This window comes from Hyla sarda, chromosome 4 (genome assembly GCF_029499605.1).
Source record: "Hyla sarda isolate aHylSar1 chromosome 4, aHylSar1.hap1, whole genome shotgun sequence".
NCBI lineage: Eukaryota > Metazoa > Chordata > Amphibia > Anura > Hylidae > Hyla > Hyla sarda.
The window spans coordinates 388,178,876-388,200,027 of record NC_079192.1 but is presented as its reverse complement, the minus strand read 5'-3'; the positions used below and the strand labels follow the sequence as shown (position 1 = coordinate 388,200,027).

Sequence of the window (21,152 nt, the reverse complement as noted above, 5' to 3'; positions counted from 1 at the left end):
CTGTATATTGGTGGTATAGGAGTGATGTCATTTACACGGGACTGTATATTGGTGGTATAGGAGTGATGTCATTGACACGGGACTGTATATTGGTGGTATAGGAGTGATGTTATTTACACGGGACTGGATATTGGTGGTATATGAGTGATGTCATTTACACGGGACTGTATATTGGTGGTATAGGAGTGATTTCATTTACATGGGACTGTATGTTGGTGGTATAGGAGTGATGTTATTTACATGGGACTGTATATTGGTGGTATGGGAGTGATGTTATTTACATGGGACTGTATATTGGTGGTATGGGAGTGATGCTATTTACATGGGACTGTATATTGGTGGTATAGGATTGATGTTATTTACATGGGGTGTATTGGTGGTATAGGAGTGATGTCATTTACATGGGGTGTATTGGTGGTATAGGAGTGATGTCATTTACATGGGGTGTATTGGTGGTATAGGAGTGATGCCATTTACATGGGGCTGTATATTGGTGGTATAGGAGTGATGTTATTTACATGGGACTGTATGGTGGTGATAGGGGAGGGATGGTATTTACATGGGATTTGTATGTTGGTGGTAGAGGAGTGATGTTATTTACATGGGAAAGGACTTTGGGGTGTGGGGGGGAGTTCAGGGGAGCATGAAGAGAACTTACAAATCTAGGGGGAAAGAGGGTGGAACAAAGGAATCGGGAGAAAGATTTACATTATATTCAGTGTACAGCATATAGCTGGGTTATATTTAGAGGCTACAGTGTGTGGTAGTATTTTACTCAGGTGGTAAAATGTGTACCTGTATTATATTCAGAGGGTACAATGTGTGACAATAATATATTTAGAGGGTGCAGTGTGTGGCAATAATATATTTAGAGGGTGCAGTGTGTGGCAGTATTATTTTTAGGGGGTACAATAGATAGCAGTATTATATTCAGGGGGCACAGTGGTTGGCAGTATTATATTCAGGGGGTACAGTATTTGACAGAAATCTAATGATTACTGTCTTCATACAGAGGATAAGGATCTCCTGACAAATTAAGGAACCAATGATGTCCGGGTGTCAAACTCTGCAGAGAAGATGTAGCTGGAAGAAGTCCTGACGTCTGGACTGGATGAGGAAGAAAAGGAAAGACATCGCTCAGGTCACTGATATTGTGTGTTCTCTGACTGTCCTATCAGAGTTGTAGTCAGTTGTATGTTCTGCAGTGATGATGGCTGTACTCTAATCTGTGGCTCTCCAGCTGTTGCAAAACTACATCTCCCATAAATCCTGAGGCTCTTCAGACACAATAGGAGTTGCAGCTTTCCAACATCTGGAGAGCCACTTGAACAAAGGGGATTGGTGGAGGTCCCATCAGTCGGACCCCCACCATAAAAATGGACTGCTTATTTTAAAATGCCCGGACCTATTTTTGGTCCCAGTCCGTCCCTGTCTGTAAGTCACCTTTTTCTCCTGACTCTGTCCCATCTGTGCTGTAGTCACTGATATCTTTGTGCGGCTGAGGCCGAGTAAGGGGGTCGTCAGGGATTGAGAAAGCAGGTCATCGGGGGGGGGGGGTATGGGTAGGGGGGCCCAGGACAATTTTTTGCATCGGGGCCCTGTGGTTTCTTCTAGCTACGCCCCTGGTGGGGAGCCTACTACTACCTAATGTGGGGAACCTGCTACCACCTAATGTGGGGAGCCTGCTACTATCTAATTTGGGGAGCCTGCTACTACCTAATAGTGTTGCTCGCAAATATAGCACTATATATTCTCAATTACGAATATTTGTTTTTTTTTGTTGTTGTTTTTTCACAGTACACATTACAGTGATCATCCCTCTCTGCTTCCAGCTTGTGTGGTGTAAAGAAGGCTCTAATACTACTGTGTGAGACTGGCGTGCAAATTTTCGCATATGCGAAAATGTGCATATGCTAATTTTCGCATATGCGAATTTCCGCGTCTGCTAATTTTGTTATTTGCTAATTTGCGAATATGCAAATTTTTGCAAATGTGAAAATAAATCGTCAATATTACGAATATGCGAATTTAGCGAATATATGACGATTTTTCGTCCATCTATTCGCAAAATATCGCAAATTCGAATATGGCCTATGTCGCTCAACACTAGAGATAACATGTCTAGGGGCAGAGAATTTCATATCTAATTCCCTCCATTTTATGTTCAGTCAGTGAACATGAAATTGGGGGGAGTTGGCTATATAAAATAGGGGGAATTTCTCCATTTTTTTATTATATCGAAATCACAATATTTACCTCCATAAACACAATCACACATATCGTGCAGCCCTAATACACACATACACACACACATATACACACAAACACATACACACATATACATACACACATATACACATATACAAACACATACACACACTCATATATATCCCTCTTGTTATTAATAGTCTTTTTTATGTCTTGGGAGGAGATTTACATTTTGCTATTTGGGGTTTGGACACAGTTGGGTAGGTAGAGAATATTTTTAAGGGGTTAATTGGAACATAGAACAATTGCAGCAATTATTTTTATTTATTTTAATGAAGTAAACGAGATAAAGGTAAGCAATGACTTTTCCTCAGTCTGAAGCGCGGTCCTCATCGGCAGGAAGCAGTGAGGAGGAGGAGGATGATGGAGGTTCAGATTCCATCTCTGCTTCTTTTTCGTCCCTCTCTATAAATAGGGCCGTGGCCATGAAGAAGGCCCCTCCGATGACTGCCATTATGGTGCAGGTCATGAGGGCATACTCCAGGCTGCGGTATTTCAGAAGAGGGGATTTTGCATATCCTTGTTCGTAGGTATCAGATATCAGGCCGATGAGGTATGGGCTGCCGGCGTCACCTAGGAGGTGATAGATTGTCATCTGCACGGCCAGGGCTGAAGATCTCCTCCACGGAGTTACTACTTTTAGTATAATGTCAGATATAAGGGTGAAATTTACTGACAGAAGCGTCTCTCCGATGAAGATGAAGATGTTGGTGGCAACGAGGCTGATGTTGCCGAAAGTCAATGCCAACAGAAGAAAGGGGGCGGAGAGCATCATCGCGCAGCCACACACAAGCGGGTCCGCCCGTGGGTTGGATTTGCGATATCTTTTACTTATCTCCGACCCTGCTACAACTCCCAGAATGCCGGAAACGACTGTAACCACACCAAATATTAGGATGTCGTGATAGTCACACGGTTCAGCACGGCAAGGGTCCTTCTCTTGTAGGAGTGTTCGTGCGTGGGTCAGATATGACGGACCCCATACACCTATGGCTCCCACTATGAAGGATACAGCCGTCGATCCCATGGTGGTTAACATCAAACTTCGATTTTTAAATAGTTTTTTCAGATCTGTCGCCCATTTAGCAAACTTCTGGGATTTGTTGTTCTTCTTCCCGTTTGTAGTCGCTCTTGGAGGCTCCTTTGTGACCAAAATCATCAAAGCCACAGCTATGAGGCCCAGGCCAGGGGTGACCCGAAACGCCCAGTGCCAACCGCCCCTTGCTGCATCAGTCACTTTGGGCCCGATGATGTATCCTAGTCCGCAGCCTACAGGTATGACTGAGTAAAACACGTTCAGCATGCGGGTCCGCTGGTCACTTGTAAAAAGGTCTGCAATGATGGAGGGGGCGATGGTGCAGAAAGTCGCCTCTCCGGCTCCAACCAGTCCACTCGTCAGCAGGAAGAGCAGGAAATACCCATCAGGGATAAACGACAGGGTAAGTGTCATGCTCAGCCAAATGATGACTCCTGCGCAAACAGTATATTTCTTATTACAGTGGTCGCCCAAATATCCGGCAATTGGTGCGACCAGCACGTAGCTTCCAATGAACAATGTATTCAATAAGCCGGACAGACTAGCATTGGTGTCATAAGCTTTCTGTATATAAGGCAGCACCCCCGCCACGCTGGAGCGATTTGCATAGATGAGCAAATTAACAAAGGCGAGGATCACTACGGTGATGATGGAACGTGCGGTGGACATCACGCTTAGAGATGGCAGGTTCTGCCTCTCAGGGATATCGCCCTTTTCTACATTCATATCACTATGGTCCTCCATTGCTTCTTCCTCCTCCTTCAGCAATGGGTCTTGTGGAGAGGCCATGGTCACAGGTCAGAGCCTGAAAACACTAGAGAGAGAGAGAGATAAGTGAACACATTAGACAACATGTCATCATTCCTGTCATTATACAATAGATCCTTCATACAGAGCAGAAATGTCCAGCACAGAACCACAAGATAACACTAAGACCATCACAGCCTCAGAAGAAGACGCTTCTCTATAAGTGTTTTATATGGAGACGTCTTCCCTGTGGTTTCCAATGTCTGATAACCCTGAACCTGTCCGGTCCTAGTAATATCTGATAACCCTAAACCTGTCCAAAAGGGATTCCCAGTTTCCAAAAGGGATTCCTAAATGCTACATGCCCCCCAAAAAACATTTCAGCAATCCCTCTCCAAAATCCCATTGTTGCGCCTTCCCTTCTGAGCCTTGTAGTGCACATGCAGAGCCCTTTACCTCCACATATGAGGTAATTCCTTACTCAGAGAAATTAGATTACATATTATGGGGGGCTTTTTCTCCTTTTACCCCTTGTAAAAAATGTTTAAAAAAAAATTAGCATACAAGAACATGCAAGTGTAAAAAAATAAAGATTTTGAATTCTCTCCTTCACTTTCTGGATGTCATTTTGAATACTTTGAGGGGTGCAGTTTTTATAATGGGGTCATTTATGGGGTATTTCTAACATGAAAGCCCCTCAAATCCACTTCAAACTAAACTGGTCCCTGAAAAATTCAGATTTTGAAATTTTTGTGAAAAATTGGAAAATTGCTGCTGAGCTTTGAAGCCCTCTGATGTCTTCCAAAAGTAAAAACATGTCAACTTTATAATGCCAACATAAAGTAGACATATTGTATATGTGAATCAATATATAATTTGTTTGGAATATCCATTTTCCTTATCAGCAGAGAGCTTCAAATAAAAAATAAAAAATTATATTTTAAAATTTTTCATAAAATTTTGGAATTTTTCACCAAGAAATGATGCAAGTATCCCTGACAATTTACCACTAAAATAAAGTAGAATATCTCAAGAAAAAATATTCTCGGAATCAGAATGAAAAGTAAAAGCATCCCAGAGTTATTAATGCTTAAAGTGACTGTGGTCAGATTTGTAAAAAAGGGCTGAGTCCTTAACCCCTTAATGACCAAGCCCATTTTCACCTTAAGGACCAGGCCAATTTTATTTTTGCGTTTTCGTTTTTTCCTCCTCGCCTTCTAAAATCCATAACTCTTTTATATTTCCATCTACAGACCCATATAAGGGCATGTTTTTTGCGTGACCAATTGTACTTTGTAATGAAACCCCTCATTTTACCATAAAATGTATGGCGAATCCCCCCAAAAAAATTTTTAGGGAGGAAATTTAAATGAGAAACAAAATGTTGCACATTTTGGAGGGTTTTGTTTTCACACTATACACTTTGCGGTAAAAATTACATGTGTTCTTTATTCTATGGGTCAATATGATTAAAAATTATACCCATGGCTAGATACTTTTATATTTTTGTACCGCAAAAAAAAATCTAAAACTTTTTGTACAAAATCAGTAATCTAAAATCGCCCTATTTTGACCACCTATAACTTTTTCATTTTTCTGTAAATAGGGCGGTATGAGGGCTCATTTTTTGCGCCGTCATCTGTACTTTTTTTCGATACCCCATTTGCATATATAAAACTTTTAGATAATTTTTTATAATTTTTTTTAAAATAAAATGTGACAAAAAGCTGCATTTTTGGACATTTATTATTTTTTACGTTTACGCCATTCACCGTACGGGATCATCAACATTATATTTTGATAGTTCGGACATTTACGTACACGGCGATACCAAATATGTTTATTCAAAAAAATGTTTACGGTTTTTGGGGGTAAAATGGGAAAAACTGACAATTTAAATTTTTATTGGGGAGGGGATTTTTCACTTTTTTTTTTAATTTTTACTTTTATATTTTTCAACTTTTATTTTATAGGGGACTATTCATAGCAATCGTTTGATTGCTAATACTGTGCAGTGCTATGCATAGGACTCAGCACTGCTCAGTATTATCGGTGATCTGCTCTGATCTGCTCGATCGCAGACTAGAGCAGAAGACCCCGGCAGACGGCCAGAGCGAGGTGAAGGGACCTCCGGCCGCCATGCTGGATGATCGGATCGCCACGGCAGCGTTGCGGGCTATCCGATCATCCAATCAAAGTACCGCAATGCAGCAGATGCCGTGATCTGTATTGATCACGGCATCTGAGGGGTTAATGGTGGACATCCGTGCGATCGCGGATGTCGGCCATTACGGGCGGGTCCCCGCCATATATGACGCGAGCACCCTTACGATGCTTGCGGTTATACACAGGACATAAATGTACATCCTGGTGCGGGAAGTCCCGCCAAACCAGGACGTACATTTAAGTCCGTGGCCGTTAAGGGGTTAAAGGACAACTGTAGTGGTACACTTTTATATATGCCCATGCCCGGGCCTCAAAAATGAATAAAATAAACTCATACATACCTTCCTACGAGCTCCCGTTGGTACAGCACAGGCCTCACAGTCCTGCAGTGCTGACGTCATTCCACTTCCTGGGTACGGGGATGCCGCAGAGCCGTCGGCGTATCACTGGCCGTAGCGATGTCCCGCCCCGATCGGTGATAGGCTGTCATGTAAGGAGCTCTGGCCGGCTTCTTAAATGACAGTGGGCTCAGCCTATCACCGGCCCTTCCGGGACATCGTTACGGCCGGTGATACGCCGATGGCTCTGAGGCATCCCCGTTCCCAGGAAGTGGAATGACGTCAGCATTGCCTGACCGTGAGGCCTGTGCCGGACCAACGGGGGCTCATAGGAAGGTATGTATGAGTTTATTTTGTTTACTTTCGTGGCCTGGGCACGGGCATATATAAAAGTCTACCACTATAGTTGTCCTTTAACCCCTTAACGACCACGGACGTAAATGTACGTCCTGGTTTGGCGGGACTTCCCGCACCAGGACGTACATTTACGTCCTGTGTATGACCGCGAGCATCGTAAGGGTGCTCGCGTCATACACAGCAGGTTCCTGCCGGGGACCTGCCGGTAATGGCCGACATCCGCGATCGCGCGGATGTCCACCATTAACCCCTCCGATGCCGTAATCAATACAGATCACGGCATCTGCGGCATTGCGACACTTTGATTGGATGATCAGATCGCCCGCAACGCTGCCGCGGGGATCCGATCGTCCAGCATGACAGCCGGAGGTCCCCTTACCTAGCTCCGGCTGTCTCCCTGGGTCTTCTGCTCTGCTCTGCGATCGAGCAGACCAGAGCAGAAGATCACCAATAATACTGAGCAGTGCTGTGTCCTATGCATAGCACTGCACAGTATTAGCAACCAAACGATTGCTATAGATAGTCCCCTATGGGGACATAAAAAGTGTTAAAAAAAGTTGAAAAATCTAAAAAGAAAAAAGAAAAGAAAAGTGAAAAATCCCCTCCCCCAATAAAAATTGTCAATTTTTCCCATTTTACCCCCAAAAAGCGTAAACATAATTTTTTATAAACATATGTGGTATCGCCGTGTGCGTTAATGTCTGAAATATCAAAATATAATGTTAATGATCCCATACGGTGAATAGCGTAAACGTAAAAAATTTAAAAAGTCCGCAAATCCTGTTTTTTTGTCACATTTTATTCTAAACATTTTTTATAAAAAATGATCTAAAAGTTTTATATATGCAAATGTGGTATCTAAAAAAAGCACAGATGATGGCACAAAAAATGAGCCCTCAAACCGCCCTATATATGGAAAAATGAAAAAGTTAAAGGTGGTCAAAATAGGGTGATTTTAGATTACTGATTTTGTACAAAAAGTTTTAGATTTTTTTTTAAGCGGTACAAAAATATAAAAGTATCTAGCCATGGATATCATTTTAATCGTATTAACCCACAGAATAAAGAACACCTATCATTTTTACCGTAAAGTGTACAGTGGGAAAACAAAACCCTCCAAAATGTGCAAAATTTTGTTTTATGATAAAATACATTTTATGATAAAATGAGATGTTTAATTACAAAGTACAATTGGTCGCACAAAAAACAAGCCCTTATATGGAACATGGAAATATAAAGGAGTTATGGATTTTAGAAGGCGAGGAGGAAAAAACGAAAACGCAAAAATAAAATTGGCCTGGTCCTTGAGGTGAAAATGGGGTTGGTCATTAAGTTGTTAATAAATACTTTTGCACCACACTTTGCCCTTTGGATTGTTTATTAATGCATTTTCCACCATTATAGTGAGTTTCACAGTATTCCTGTAGGTCTGGTATCTTTTTGCTCGGGCTTTGTTGCACCTTTGACATTTTTTATATTTATTACAGTTTGACCCATGTGCTCTGTATACTTTACCTTTGTGGCCGTCTGCCCATTTTACATTTGATTTATCTTTAATTAGCGGAGTACCCGGCATACCCCGGTTTTTCCTTCTTAATCCTTGTAGTGGAGGAAAATCAATAGGGGAAGCTTTTGACTTCTTATCCCGTCCTCATATATTGTTGTCATATCCCAACCCCATATCCCGTCCTTATATACTGACCTCCTATCCCGTCCTCCTATCCCGTCCTCCTATCCCCACCTCCTATCCCGACCTCCTATCCCGATCTCCTATCCCGACCTCCTATCCCGTCCTCCTATCCCGTCCTCCTATCTCGACCTCCTATCCCAAACTCCTATCCCGTCCTCCTATCCTGCCCTCCTATTCCGTCCTCCTATTCCGACCTCCTATCCCGTCCTCCTATCCCATCCTCCTATCCCGACTTCCTATCCCGACTTTCTATCCCGACCTCCTATCCTGACCTTCTATCCCGACCTCCTTTTCCGACCTCATATCCCATCCTCCTATCCCGACCTCCTATCCCGACCTTCTATACTGACCTCCTATCCTGACCTTGTATCCTGACCTCTTATCCCGACCTCTTGTCTCGACCTTCTATCTCGACCTCCTATCTTGACCTCATATCCCGTGCTCCTATCCTGACCTCCTATCCCAACCTCCTATCTCGACCTCCTATCCTGACCTCCTATCCCGTCCTCCTATCCCGTCCTCCTATTCCGTCCTCCTATCTCTACCTCCTATCCCAACCTCCTTTCCCGTCCTCCTATCCCGACCTCCTATTCCGACCTCCTATCCTGACTTCATATCCCGACTTCCTATCCTGACTTCCTATCCCGACCTCCTATCCCGACCTCCTTTCCCGACCTCATATCCCATCCTCTTATCCCGACCTCCTATCCCGATCTCCTATCCTGACCTCCTGTCTCGACCTCCTATCTCGACCTCCTATCCCGACATCCTATCCTGTCCTCCTATCCCAACCTCCTATCCCGACTTCCTATCCTGACCTCATATCCCGGCTTCCTATCCCGACCTACTATCCTGACCTCCTATCTTGACCTCCTATCTCGACCTCCTATCCCGTCCTCATATCCCGACCTCCTATCCCGACCTCCTATCTCAACCTCCTATCTTGACCTCCTATCCCGACCTCCTATCCCGTCCTCCTATCCTATCCTCCTATCCTGACCTCCTATCCTGACCTCCTATCCTGTCCTCCTATCCCGACCCATAATATGTGTACCAGGTATTGAAATATCTACAGCCGTACAGAAGTTATGTGGGAACATACATTTCCCATTGATTTGCATTGGACTTTAAACAAAAACCTCGACCTTCACAAATGGGGGTAGTTAAGGGTTAAATTAACTATCCTATATTTTAAGTGGACATATAAGTAACATGTGACCAAGTATTATTGAAATATCTCCAGCCGTTTGGAAGTTATGCAGTAACATATATTTCCCATAGACTTGTATGGGACTTTAGACAAAAACCCTGACCCTGGCAAATGGAGGTGAGTAAGGGTTAAATCACCTATACTATATGTTGTTGACATATAAGTAACATGTGTCCAAGTTTCATGTTAATATCTTTAGCGGTTTGGACGTGATGCTGGAACATACACACATACATACATACACACATACATGCACACATATACACATATACACATACACACATACATACACACATACACACACATACATAAAAACATATACACATACACACACATTGGGCCTCATTTACTAAGACCGGAGAGTTTTTTTTTTTTTTTTTTTTAGTGTTTTTGCTTTTACTCCATTATTTTTCTTACCTTATTTACTATTGTGTCGCAAATTTTGGGTATTTTCTGCCACACAAAATATTGTTTGGTCGCACAAACTAGGCGAGTAAAACCCGGGTAATTTTTTTTTTTTTTTTTTTAAATGCAGACTTGGAGACCCTATTGAGAAGAGAGGAAAGTTTGTAGAAAATGACTATGTTCAAAGGCTCAAAGCCATAACAATCAAAATATCCATCACTTGTGAAAATAAATTTAAAAGTTTACAAAAATAGTCCATGTAAAGAAAGGCTGACTAAAGGGCACAAAATCAACCACCAGCTTGTTAATCTAGCCTGAGAGATGCAAATAACATTTCTAATTGTGAACATCATTAAAAATCCTCCATTTTTATGAAATTTCCGACTGCTGCTGGCAGTCGGGTTTTCATTTTCAAAATCTCACACTTTTTCCGTGTGTTTCACATTATACTCCGAGAGTTTTTTCTAATTTACTCGGGAACACGCCCCATTTTGTTGAAAACACGCCCATTTGGTGTGTTTTACTAAACACTCGGAGAGTTTTCAAAATGGAGTGTTTTTTTTGGTTGCAAACAGTGTCACATAGGTCATGCAACTGAAAATTAGGCACAAAACCAAACAAAAAGACTCAGCTTCACGTTAGTAAATGAGGGCCATTGAGTTTTATATATATATAGTTTATTAATAAATAATCTTCACATTATACCATATTTATATAATAAATAATCTCCTTATTCCTTTTTGTCCATCACATACATTATGGTTGTCATCTTGTCTGTGGTGTCTTTCTCGGGCTGTATGCTTGGCACTGTGCACTTCCTCACTGGTCCCCTTTGTCTTTAGGTCCCTACAGCACTATCTTTTTCTCTCGCCTTCTCTACGTTGTTCCGTGTCATGTCGTCTTGCGCACATGTCACTTTTCATCCGGCTGTAGAGATCCATGACACTCAGAGGCTCTGGCTCAGAACTGACAGCAGGGAATAAGTCACCACAAGGCAAGCTGTGGGGAAGTGGGGTTTCTCTATAAACATGTCACTAATATTGGGGTACAGTTATTGGAAATGGCCTGCCAAGGGGTACTCAGGGGAAAAAGGTTAAAGAGGTATTCCAAGAATTTTTATATATATATATAATATAGATATCTAATATATATATATATATATATATATATATATATATATATTATTATATATATATATATATATATTATATATATATATATAATATAGATATCAACTGGCTCCAGAAAGGTAAACAGATTTGTAAATTACTTCTATTAAAAAATCTTAATCCTTCCAATAATTATCAGCTGCTGAAGTTCAGTTCTTCTTTTCTGTCTGGCAAAAGTGCTCTCTGCTGACATCTCTGCTTTTCTCAGGAACTGCACAGAGTGGGAGAGGTTTGCTATGGGGATTCACTTCTACTCTGGACAGTTCCTGAGACAGGTGTCATCAGAGAGCACTTAGGCAGAAAAGAACAACTCAACTTCAGCAGCTCAAAAGTACTGAAAGGATTAATATTTTTTTTATAGAAGTAATTTACAAATCTGTTTAACTTTCTGGAGCTAGTTGATATATAAAAAAAATTTTTTCCCCTGGATAATTCCTTTAAGAACCACTGCTGTAAACGAACGACGGGTGTAGCCTTTGGATAAGGCATAAGATGTCTAGGGGCAGAGTACCCCTTTAACCACTAGGTGTCTTTCTTCACAGCAACCTGCTGTTTTCTGCTTGTTGTTAGGCTTAGTCCGTCTCTAGTAACAGAAAGACTTTTATGGAACACAGGAAGTGGGGGTGGGGCTTAGCTTCTGCAGGAGAGTGACAAGGCTGTATATTTGCAATCTGTGAGCCTGACTGCTTCCTTCAGAGGATCCACACTGTGTCTTTAAAACAGTGTTTCTCAACCAGGATTCCTCCAGCTGTTGCTAACTTACAACTTCCAGCATGCCGGGACAGACTTAATTTCTGCTCATATGGCACCTTGCAAATTGATTGTATACCAGAAACCCCCATCTCCCCCTATATGCCATCTATAGTAGTGTACTACAAATCATCCCTCAGCACAGTGCCAGCTATCTGTCTTCTTTCCTGGTACATTGTTAACCCTTGATAGGGACGAAGACAGATAGCTGAGTTATACTATATTTCTTATATTTCCTCCTCCCCCTAAAAAATGAATTAGACCAGTGTGTCTCCAGCTGTTGCAAACCTAAAACCTGTTTTAGGGTTTTTGTTTTATTCAGTAACAATACAATATTTAAAAAGGACCTGTCACCAAATAAACTTTTCTAAACTAGCTCAGGCTATGCTCCCTAACTACTCCTAGCACTCCTCCCGCTCTTCAAAAAAATTCAGAGCTTTAAAAAGCTGTGTATCATACCTATTATTGCTCACATAGTGGAGTCTCCCTGCAGCAGAAAGTGGGCGTTACGATGTGAGGGCAGAAGTGGTCCTCCAGAAAGCTTCAGTGATGTTGTTCCTGCTGGGGGACCATTTCCGCACTCACATCATTGCAGCGCTGTGATGAATAGAATACCTCAGTCTCTGTATGCCCCCTCTCTTAGACTTACATTGAGGGAGCATGGCTGTGACGTCAAGAGCCTCCAGCACTTCATCCGACGCTCTAAACCAGTGATTCCCAACCGGGGTGCCCCGGCACACTGGTTTTGCCATTCGGCATTGCCCAGGATGCCGCGGGCTCTGGCGGCCAAAACGGATTTTTTTTATTTCTTAAATTCCATCCTGACGGAAGCATCAGCATCATGCGCTGAACACTTCTGCCAGAAAGGATCCTGCTTCTGGGAAGGGAAGCGCCCATGTCACTGCAATGATGACGTGGAACAGCAGGGGGGGGGGGGGTTAATGGAAGAAGGAGCAGGGGGGTTAATGGAAGCGGGGGTAATGGAAGCAGGGGAGTTGTTGTACGCAGGAGCAGAAGTGGGGGAGGGTGGAATCTGGAATTTGAATGGATGCAGAAACAAGGGGAGGATGAATGGAAGCAGGGGCAGGGGGAATGATTGGAAGAAGAAGCAGGGGGGGTTAATGGAAGCGGCAGGGGGGGGTTAATGGAAGCAGGGAGGTTAATGGAAGCAGGGGGGGCTAATGGAAGCAGGGGGGTTAATGGAAGAGGGAGGTGTTAATAGAAGCAGGGGGGTAATGGAAGCAGGAGGTTTAATGGAAAGAGGGGCAGGATGGGGTGAATGGAAGAAGGAGCAGGGGGGTTAATGGAAGCAGGGGGGGTGAATGGAAATAGAGGGGGTGAATGTAAGGAGGGGCAGGATGGGGTGAATGGAAGAACGAGCAGGTGGGTTAATGGAAGCTGGGGGTTAATGGAAGCAGGGGGGTTAATGGAAGTTGGGGGGTAATGGAAATGGGGGGGTTAATGGAAGCATGAGGGTTAGTTTAAGCAGGGGGGTTAATGGATGCAGGTGGGGTTAATGGAAGCAGGGGGTTAATGGAAACGGGTGGGGGGGTTAATGTGAGCAGGGGGGCTAATGGGAGCAGGATAAGTGGGGTTAATGGGAGCAGAATTCGAGAGGTTAATGGGAGCAGGATCAGGGGATTAATGGGAGCAGGGGGGTGGATGGAAGCAGGAGAGCTGGAGGCATTGTTTGTGTGTGGGAGAGAGGTATTTTGGGGGAGGCTTGAGGTATTGTGTGTGAGGCTGCTGGAGGCATTGTGTGTGTGTGTGTGTGTGTGTGTGAGGCTGCTGGAGGCATTGTGTGTGTGTGTGGGCTGCTGGAGGCCTTGTGTGTGTGAGCTTGCTGGAAGCATTGTGTATGAGGCTGCTGGGGGCATTGTGTGCATGAGTGTGGTTGCTGGCGGCACTGTGTGCATGTGCGTAAGGCATATTACACTACAGGCATGGGGAGAGCACACTAATCGCTGAAGAAAGACAGGCAACGTATGGCGGGTACTAACTTGTAAGCCCCTCGGCGGCGATGGACTGTCAGGGAGTTCCAGAGTAGAGCCGAGCTGCGGGGTGCAGAAAACTCACGACAGAATCATGAAGTAAACCACAAAAGAAATAAACATCTGCACTCACCGCTCAATATCGGCTATCGCGTCCGGGAGTCTGGGAATCACAGGCTCAGCGTGAAGCAGGAAGCGCTCAGAGACTATACCGGTATTTCGCACAACAATGTGCTTCGTCCGGTCTCGGAGACCGGAAGAAGCACATTGTTGTGCGAAATACCGGTATAGTCTCTGAGCGCTTCCTGCTTCATGCTGAGCCTGTGATTCCCGGACTCCCGGACGCGATAGCCGATATTGAGTGGTGAGTGCAGATGTTCCTTTCTTTTGTGGTTTACTTCATGTGCGTAAGGCTGCTGTAGGCTCTCTGTGTGTTAGGTTTCTGGAGGTATTGTTTGTGTGTGTGTGTGTGTGTGTGAGGCTGCTGGAGGCACTGTGTGAGGTTGCTGGAGGCACTGTGTGTAAGACTGGAGGTATTTGTGGGGGAAAAAGATAGTATGATGCTGGAAAAGTACAGAGCCTAATATATATATATATATATATATATATATATATATATATATATATATATATATTTATTTATTTATTTATTTTTTTTTTGCAGGTCCTGCGGTAAAGAGTTGTGGCTGGACCAGATGGAGACGGTCTGGGCCAGATGGAGAAGAAAAAGAAATGACTATGATCAGAGAAGATATCATCTGTGAGTCCTGCATATGTAATCTACATAGCTAACAGATATATAGGTGTTGTATATTGCTTCTTTTTAGCCATTTTTTTTAGCCTAAAACTTAAATTTTAGTAAGGTCACTGTTAAAAACCACCATAACAAAATAAGTGCTCCAAAGAAGAAATTATAAATAACAAACTTCACCACTTTGTAGAGCAATGGAGGGTAAGTGGTAATATTCACCACCTAACATACAGTTCCACAGTCCAAACGCTCACAAGCGCAATACTGTACAATAATATATGACTCTCAGCACGTTTCTACTGAGCTTGGCCTCAGCATCATCAGGAGAGTACAAATACCTTAATATGTAAATTTACAAGGGGTAATTGCACATGGTAGGGTAATTTATTGAACAAATTATATTGCACAGGCTCGGGTAAATATGGAGCAATGCTACGTCCGGTCTCGGCAATAGCCTCTGCCATGGCCGTGACCGGACGTAGGATAGCTGCTGAGCGCTGCTTCAGAGAGTATTCGGGGGGTGCTGTGAGTAAGAGGAGGAAGTTTACTCAGGTGCAGCATGGTTGGGGATAGTGTGTAATATCAATTGTGCAATAGAGTGGGGGCTTGTGCAATTCACTGAATGTTGTATACTGGGGCATTGTATATTTATGTGCCATGTGATCATTCACTACAGCCTGCTATTTGTACTAGAGATCACAGTGTACAGAAATAGGGTAAGTACAATATTGTGGCTGTGCAATTTATTATGTGCAATTGTCATTATGTGCAATATTTACCCGAGCCTGTGCAATATCATTTGTTTGTGCAAGTGCAATAAATAACCCTACCATGTGCAATTACCCCTTGTAACTTTACATATTAAGGTATTTGTACTCTCCTGATGACGCTGAGGCCACGCTCAGTAGAAATATGTTGAGAGTCATATATTATTGTACAGTATTGCGCTTGTGAGCGTTTGGACTGTGGAACTCTATGTTGGTGGTGAATATTACCACTTACCGTATATACTCGAGTATAAGCCGACCCGAGTATAAGCCGAGACCCCTAATTTCAACCCAAAATCCCAGGAAAAGTTATTGACTCGAGTATAAGCCTAGGGTGGGAAATACCTCATCCCCCCCTGTCATCATCCAGACCCCGTCATTAACATCCTCATCATCATCCCCTTGTCATCATCCCACACATCCCCCCTTCATCATCCCCTTATCATCCCACACATCCCCCCTTCATCATCCCCTTGTCATCATCCCACACATCCCCCCTTCATCATCCCCTTATCATCCCGCACATCCCCCCTTCATCATCCCCTTATCATCCCACACATCCTCCCTTCATCATCCCCTTATCATCCCGCACATCCCCCCTTCATCATCCCCTTATCATCCCACACATCCCCCCTTCATCATCCCCTTATCATCCCACACATCCCCCCTTCATCATCCCCTTGTCATCATCCCACACCCCCCCCCCCTTCATCATCCCCACCCCCCTTCATCATCCCCACACACCCCCTTCATCATCCTCTTCTCATCATTTGCCCTCAGTGGTCTTCAACCTGCGGACCTCCAGAGGTTTCAAAACTACAACTCCCAGCAAGCCCGGGCAGCCATCGGCTGTCCGGGCTTGCTGGGAGTTGTAGTTTTGAAACCTCCGGAGGTCCGCAGGTTGAAGACCACTGCGGCCTTCAACATCATCCAGCCCCCTCTCACCCCCCTTTAGTTCTGAGTACTCACCTCCGCTCGGCGCTGGTCCGGTCCTGCAGGGCTGTCCGGAGAGGAGGTGGTCCGGTGGGATAGTGGTTCCGGGCTGCTATCTTCACCGGGGGCGCCTCTTCTCCGCGCTTACGGCCCGGAATAGAGGCGTTGCCTTGACAATGACGCAGAAGTACGTTGGCAATGAACGCACCTCTGCGTCGTTGTCACGGCAACTATTGTGACTATTCTGAGGCCGGGCCCGAAGCGCTTAGAAGAGGCCTCCCCGGTGAAGATAGCAGCCCGGAACCACTATCCCACCGGACCATCTCCTCACCGGACAGTCCTGCAGGACCGGACCAGCGCCGAGCGGAGGTGAGTACTCAGAACTAAAGGGGGTGAGAGGGGGCTGGATGATGTTGAAGGCCGCAGTGGTCTTCAACCTGCGGACCTCCGGAGGTTTCAAAACTACAACTCCCAGCAAGCCCGGACAGCCGATGGCTGCCCGGGCTTGCTGGGAGATGTAGTTTTGAAACCTCTGGAGGTCCGCAGGTTGAAGACCACTGCGGGTGGGGGAGTTCACTCGAGTATAAGCCGAGGGGGGTGTTTTCAGCACGAAAAATCGTGCTGAAAAACTCGGCTTATACTCGAGTATATACGGTATCCTCTGTTGCTCTGGTGAAGTTTGTTATTTATTATTTCTTCTTTGGAGCAATTATTTTGTTATGGTGGTTTTTAACAGTGACCTTAATATAATTTAACTTTTAGGCACTTCTCATTGGTAAATTGGATTTTTTTTGTCATTGCTGCGAAGGTTGTTTTGGAAAGGGCTCTGGATAGGCGGTATAACTATCCTTTCTCTGTATACTATACAGTCTTAAACTGTACTTATTTTAATGTCTCCTTTTAATTTGCTTTCTTTAAATTCTTGTCAGGAATAATGCTGACTAGCCATACAAATAGTAAATGTAAGACTCACCGCAGTCGACTGGAATTCGGTAGATAGTAGATCCGTGACACCACAGTGGTCCGGAGCTGGAGATGTAGTGGATCCACTGGACCTGTGTGGCAGATGATGCGGGCCGTACCAGGGAGCAGAGTCTAAGGTGCCGCTGGGTTTCACCAGAGCACGCCGCAAAGTGGGATGGACTTGCTGCAGCTGGCGGCACCCAGGTCGCTACCCCTGGCATGACTCGACCACACAGGCGGCTGAGGTAAAGCATGGAACAGAAGGGATGAGGCAAGAAGAAGTCAGGCTAGCGGGAGGTCAGGGCTGGTGGCACAGGAGCGTAGTCAGTAGGGTGGCAGAAGGTCAATAGGCAGGGTCTGTTACACGGCAAGGAAACACGTAATATAGCTTTCTCTCAGGCACAAAGGCAAACAGAGGAGGCCAGAGGAGGAAAGGGGACAATGCGCTCACGGCCCGGACATGCCGCCGGAGCACAAGATGTCACAGTACCCCCCCTTTGGTCCCCCCTCCTTTTGGGACTGAGGAAATGTTTGAGGAGACCACGATCCAGGATTTTCTCCTCAGGCTCTGAAGATCTCTCCTCAGGACCAAATCCGCTCCAATCGATCCAAAAAAATTTCTTCCCACGTACCGTTTTCGAGGATGGAGGAGGTCTTCTTTTCTTGTCTGCCTGGGTTTTCACGTGGGAGGAGGCCAGGGATAAAGACTGCCAAGTCTGTCGCCAAATGGAGGCGAAATCACGGACAAGTTCGTCAACAGCTGGGACACTTGAAGAAACTGATACAGGAAGAGGAGAACGGAGATGATGACCAAAAACTATAAAAAATGGAGATGTCCTCATGGATTCTGAATCTTTCTGATTATATGAAAATTCGGCCCATGGAAGGAAATCAACCCAGTCATCCTGACGAGCTGAGAAAAAATGGTGTAAATAAGTCTCCAAAATTTGATTCACCCTCTCCACCTGATCATTGGACTGGGGGTGATAGGCAGAGGAGAAATCCAAGCTGTTGTCAAGGCAGGAACGGAGAGCTCGCCAAAATTTAGACACAAACTGAACTCCATGACCTGAGACAATACTTTCTGGAAGACCATGCAGAAGGAAGATATGGAATAAGAAGTGCTTCGCCAGTTGTGGGGCTGATGGGAGACGGGGAAGTGGAATAAAATGAACCATTTTAGAAAACCGATCAACCACAATCCAGATGACTGTTTTGTTATGAGATGGTGGAAGATCGGAAATAAAATCCATATGTGGTATTGCATACCGTACCTAGTGTGGTGGTCCCCAAAGTCAGAGTTGCTACACTCAGTTAGGGTTCCCCAGGTGGTACAGCCCCTTGTCGCCTCTCTTCTACTCTAATTCTATAGTGTTTATATGTGTATGTATTTAATAATGTATTTAGGATAATATATAGAGTACTTACCTTGTTTTCGTCGCAGGACCTTCGGTCATGTGACTATGTTTAATCCTCTATGGTATGTTGGAGGACCTTTGGAGGTCCTTGGGTCACATTCTACCCATAATCCCTTGTAATGGTGATTGACACAAGTATTGGACCAATAAGCTCTAGTCCAGCCCCTGCCCATATAAGGGAGCTGTAGCCAATTATCGCTCTCTTGGGTTGCTGCTCTTGTGGATGCCGGACTAGCAGGACAGATCTGCGCAACTTTCAAAGAGGCCAGAAAACCTGCTGGCCTCAGCTGAACTAAACCGTGAGTTCTAAACTAATCCCCGCTAAAGCTAGCGTGACTACTGAACTGCAACTAAATCCCCTAAATCCAGTGGAACAGCGCATATTATCCTAAAGACTCTAAATTGCTTAAGGTTCCAACCTTTGTCAATCTCCAAGAGAAGTTGCATGTATAGAGACTGTTCCGGTTATGAAGCTTGCATAAAATCTTCAGTAAAAGTTACAAATGTTTTCATCAAACGCTCCGGTTGTGGACATTCTAATATTCTCTACCTCCCTATCGCTCTTTCGGAAGGGTGTTCGTAGGACAAGCATTACAGAGGAGCCCTCACCCTGGCATCACGAATAGCAAGGGTTAACCAGACACCCTTTAGTCACTGCACAGCTACACCCCATATACCCTACTCCCCCAGGCTATCACATAGCATTTTGGCATCCTACGAACAGGATACGGGTGTGTGCCTCCAGCTGTTGCCACCAAGTAAAGCGTACTCCCCCTGTGTAAAAGACTGTATCAATGTGTTACGGAACACCATCTAAGGGTATGGAATTTTGTGTATGGTGCTGCGTGCAGAGCACACACAAAAAGTAAGGGGGGAGGCGAAAATTTGTTCGCTGCAGAAATGTGTAAAGTGAGAAGTGAATGTACGCTACGATCCTCCAGTCCGGTCAGCAATGCAAGAGTTAACCCACTGCCGGAAAAGCGTGCGAAGAAAGCCTGCGCTGCTCCACGACCCGCCCCTGGGAGTGGCTACCAAGTAAAGGTATCGCAGCCGAAAGGGAACTTTAATTCACAGTTGTTGTTTCCGGGGGGGACCAGAAGTCGGGGCTGCACCGATGACGTCCATTTTGGAGAAGCCCATTATAAAAGGAGCCCTGCACAGCAACCTTTTCAGTCTGCACAAGAGAGAGAGACAGAAAGTACAGATATGGCGGAGAGCAGCGTTCTACGTGGCATGCGCCCCAAGATGGCACCGGAACGACCTTGCCGACCGTCTGCAGTGGTTGTCGCTGGATGAAGAGGGGGCCTGCAATCTTCCCCCACTGCCTGATGATGGCTGACCGGATACCCCTCCAGGGGAAAGCGCATGGACACCTGGAGCTCCTTCACCGGTGAGATTGTCCCCTCACCACTGGACATGGGGTTCGTGGGCCGAGATCCCCACAGAGGAGTCTTCTGTAAGTACACCATCAGAAGCTGCCTTCTCTTCCTCCACCAGCCCTGAGCCAGAAATACCCCTGTCTGCTTTGCAGAGTGCACGACCGTGCTCACCAAAATTGCCTAAATGGATCTTTGGGGATGAACCTGATTTGATCCAATATGTGCATGATGTTCTCCAACCTCTGCCTGGGAAGTCCCTTCCACCGGTCCCTAAGGCACAGAGGGAAAGGGCCCGTCAGGACGCTGAAATAGCCGACTTGATGGAAAAGTTAAAGGCCCGACACAGGGAACTTTATTCCCCCAAGCATGTTCATCTGCCTCATGAGGAGAGGATCCGCTATCAAGAGAACACCAAAGAAATGGAGGCACTCTTCATCCACATGTGGGATCATCCCCGAGAAGGGGAGAAGCCCTTGGAATGTCGTAGAGAAACAGTAGCCAAGTTTGACAAGGTCAGAGGTTACGGTACCCTCATTGATTGCCACACCGGCTATACCATCCTCGTAAACCGGCGAGCTGTACAGAGGCCATACATCCACAAAAAGCTCCATTCCCTGGAAGTGGGTGAAGTAGTGGAATACACACCCATCCAGGGCCTGCAAGGAGAGTGGGCTGCCGCAGTCACCAGACCAGCAGCTCCAACCCAGCTTTCTTTCAAGTACTTGCCTTCTACTGATTGGGAGGCGGACCCCTTCCAGCTGTGGCCAAAATGGCCTGCTCCTGAGCCCTCCACCTGCCATCCTGAGGAGGAATT

General features: G+C 45.0%; 1 protein-coding gene across 1 annotated transcript; it reads right to left on the bottom strand.

Moving 5' to 3' along the window:
* Positions 1-2,529: 2,529 nt before the first annotated feature.
* LOC130367103 (protein spinster homolog 1-like) lies at positions 2,530-4,137 on the bottom strand. Its single transcript, XM_056569494.1, has one exon. It carries the CDS (start codon positions 4,091-4,093, stop codon positions 2,579-2,581), a length of 1,515 nt encoding a protein of 504 aa, XP_056425469.1. The 5' UTR covers positions 4,094-4,137; the 3' UTR covers positions 2,530-2,578.
* Positions 4,138-21,152: the final 17,015 nt, after the last annotated feature.

Bases quoted from the DNA above. Each gene is read 5' to 3' on its own strand.
- LOC130367103 (XM_056569494.1), bottom strand. From the start codon at position 4,093: ATGGCCTCTCCACAAGACCCATTGCTGAAGGAGGAGGAAGAAGCAATG.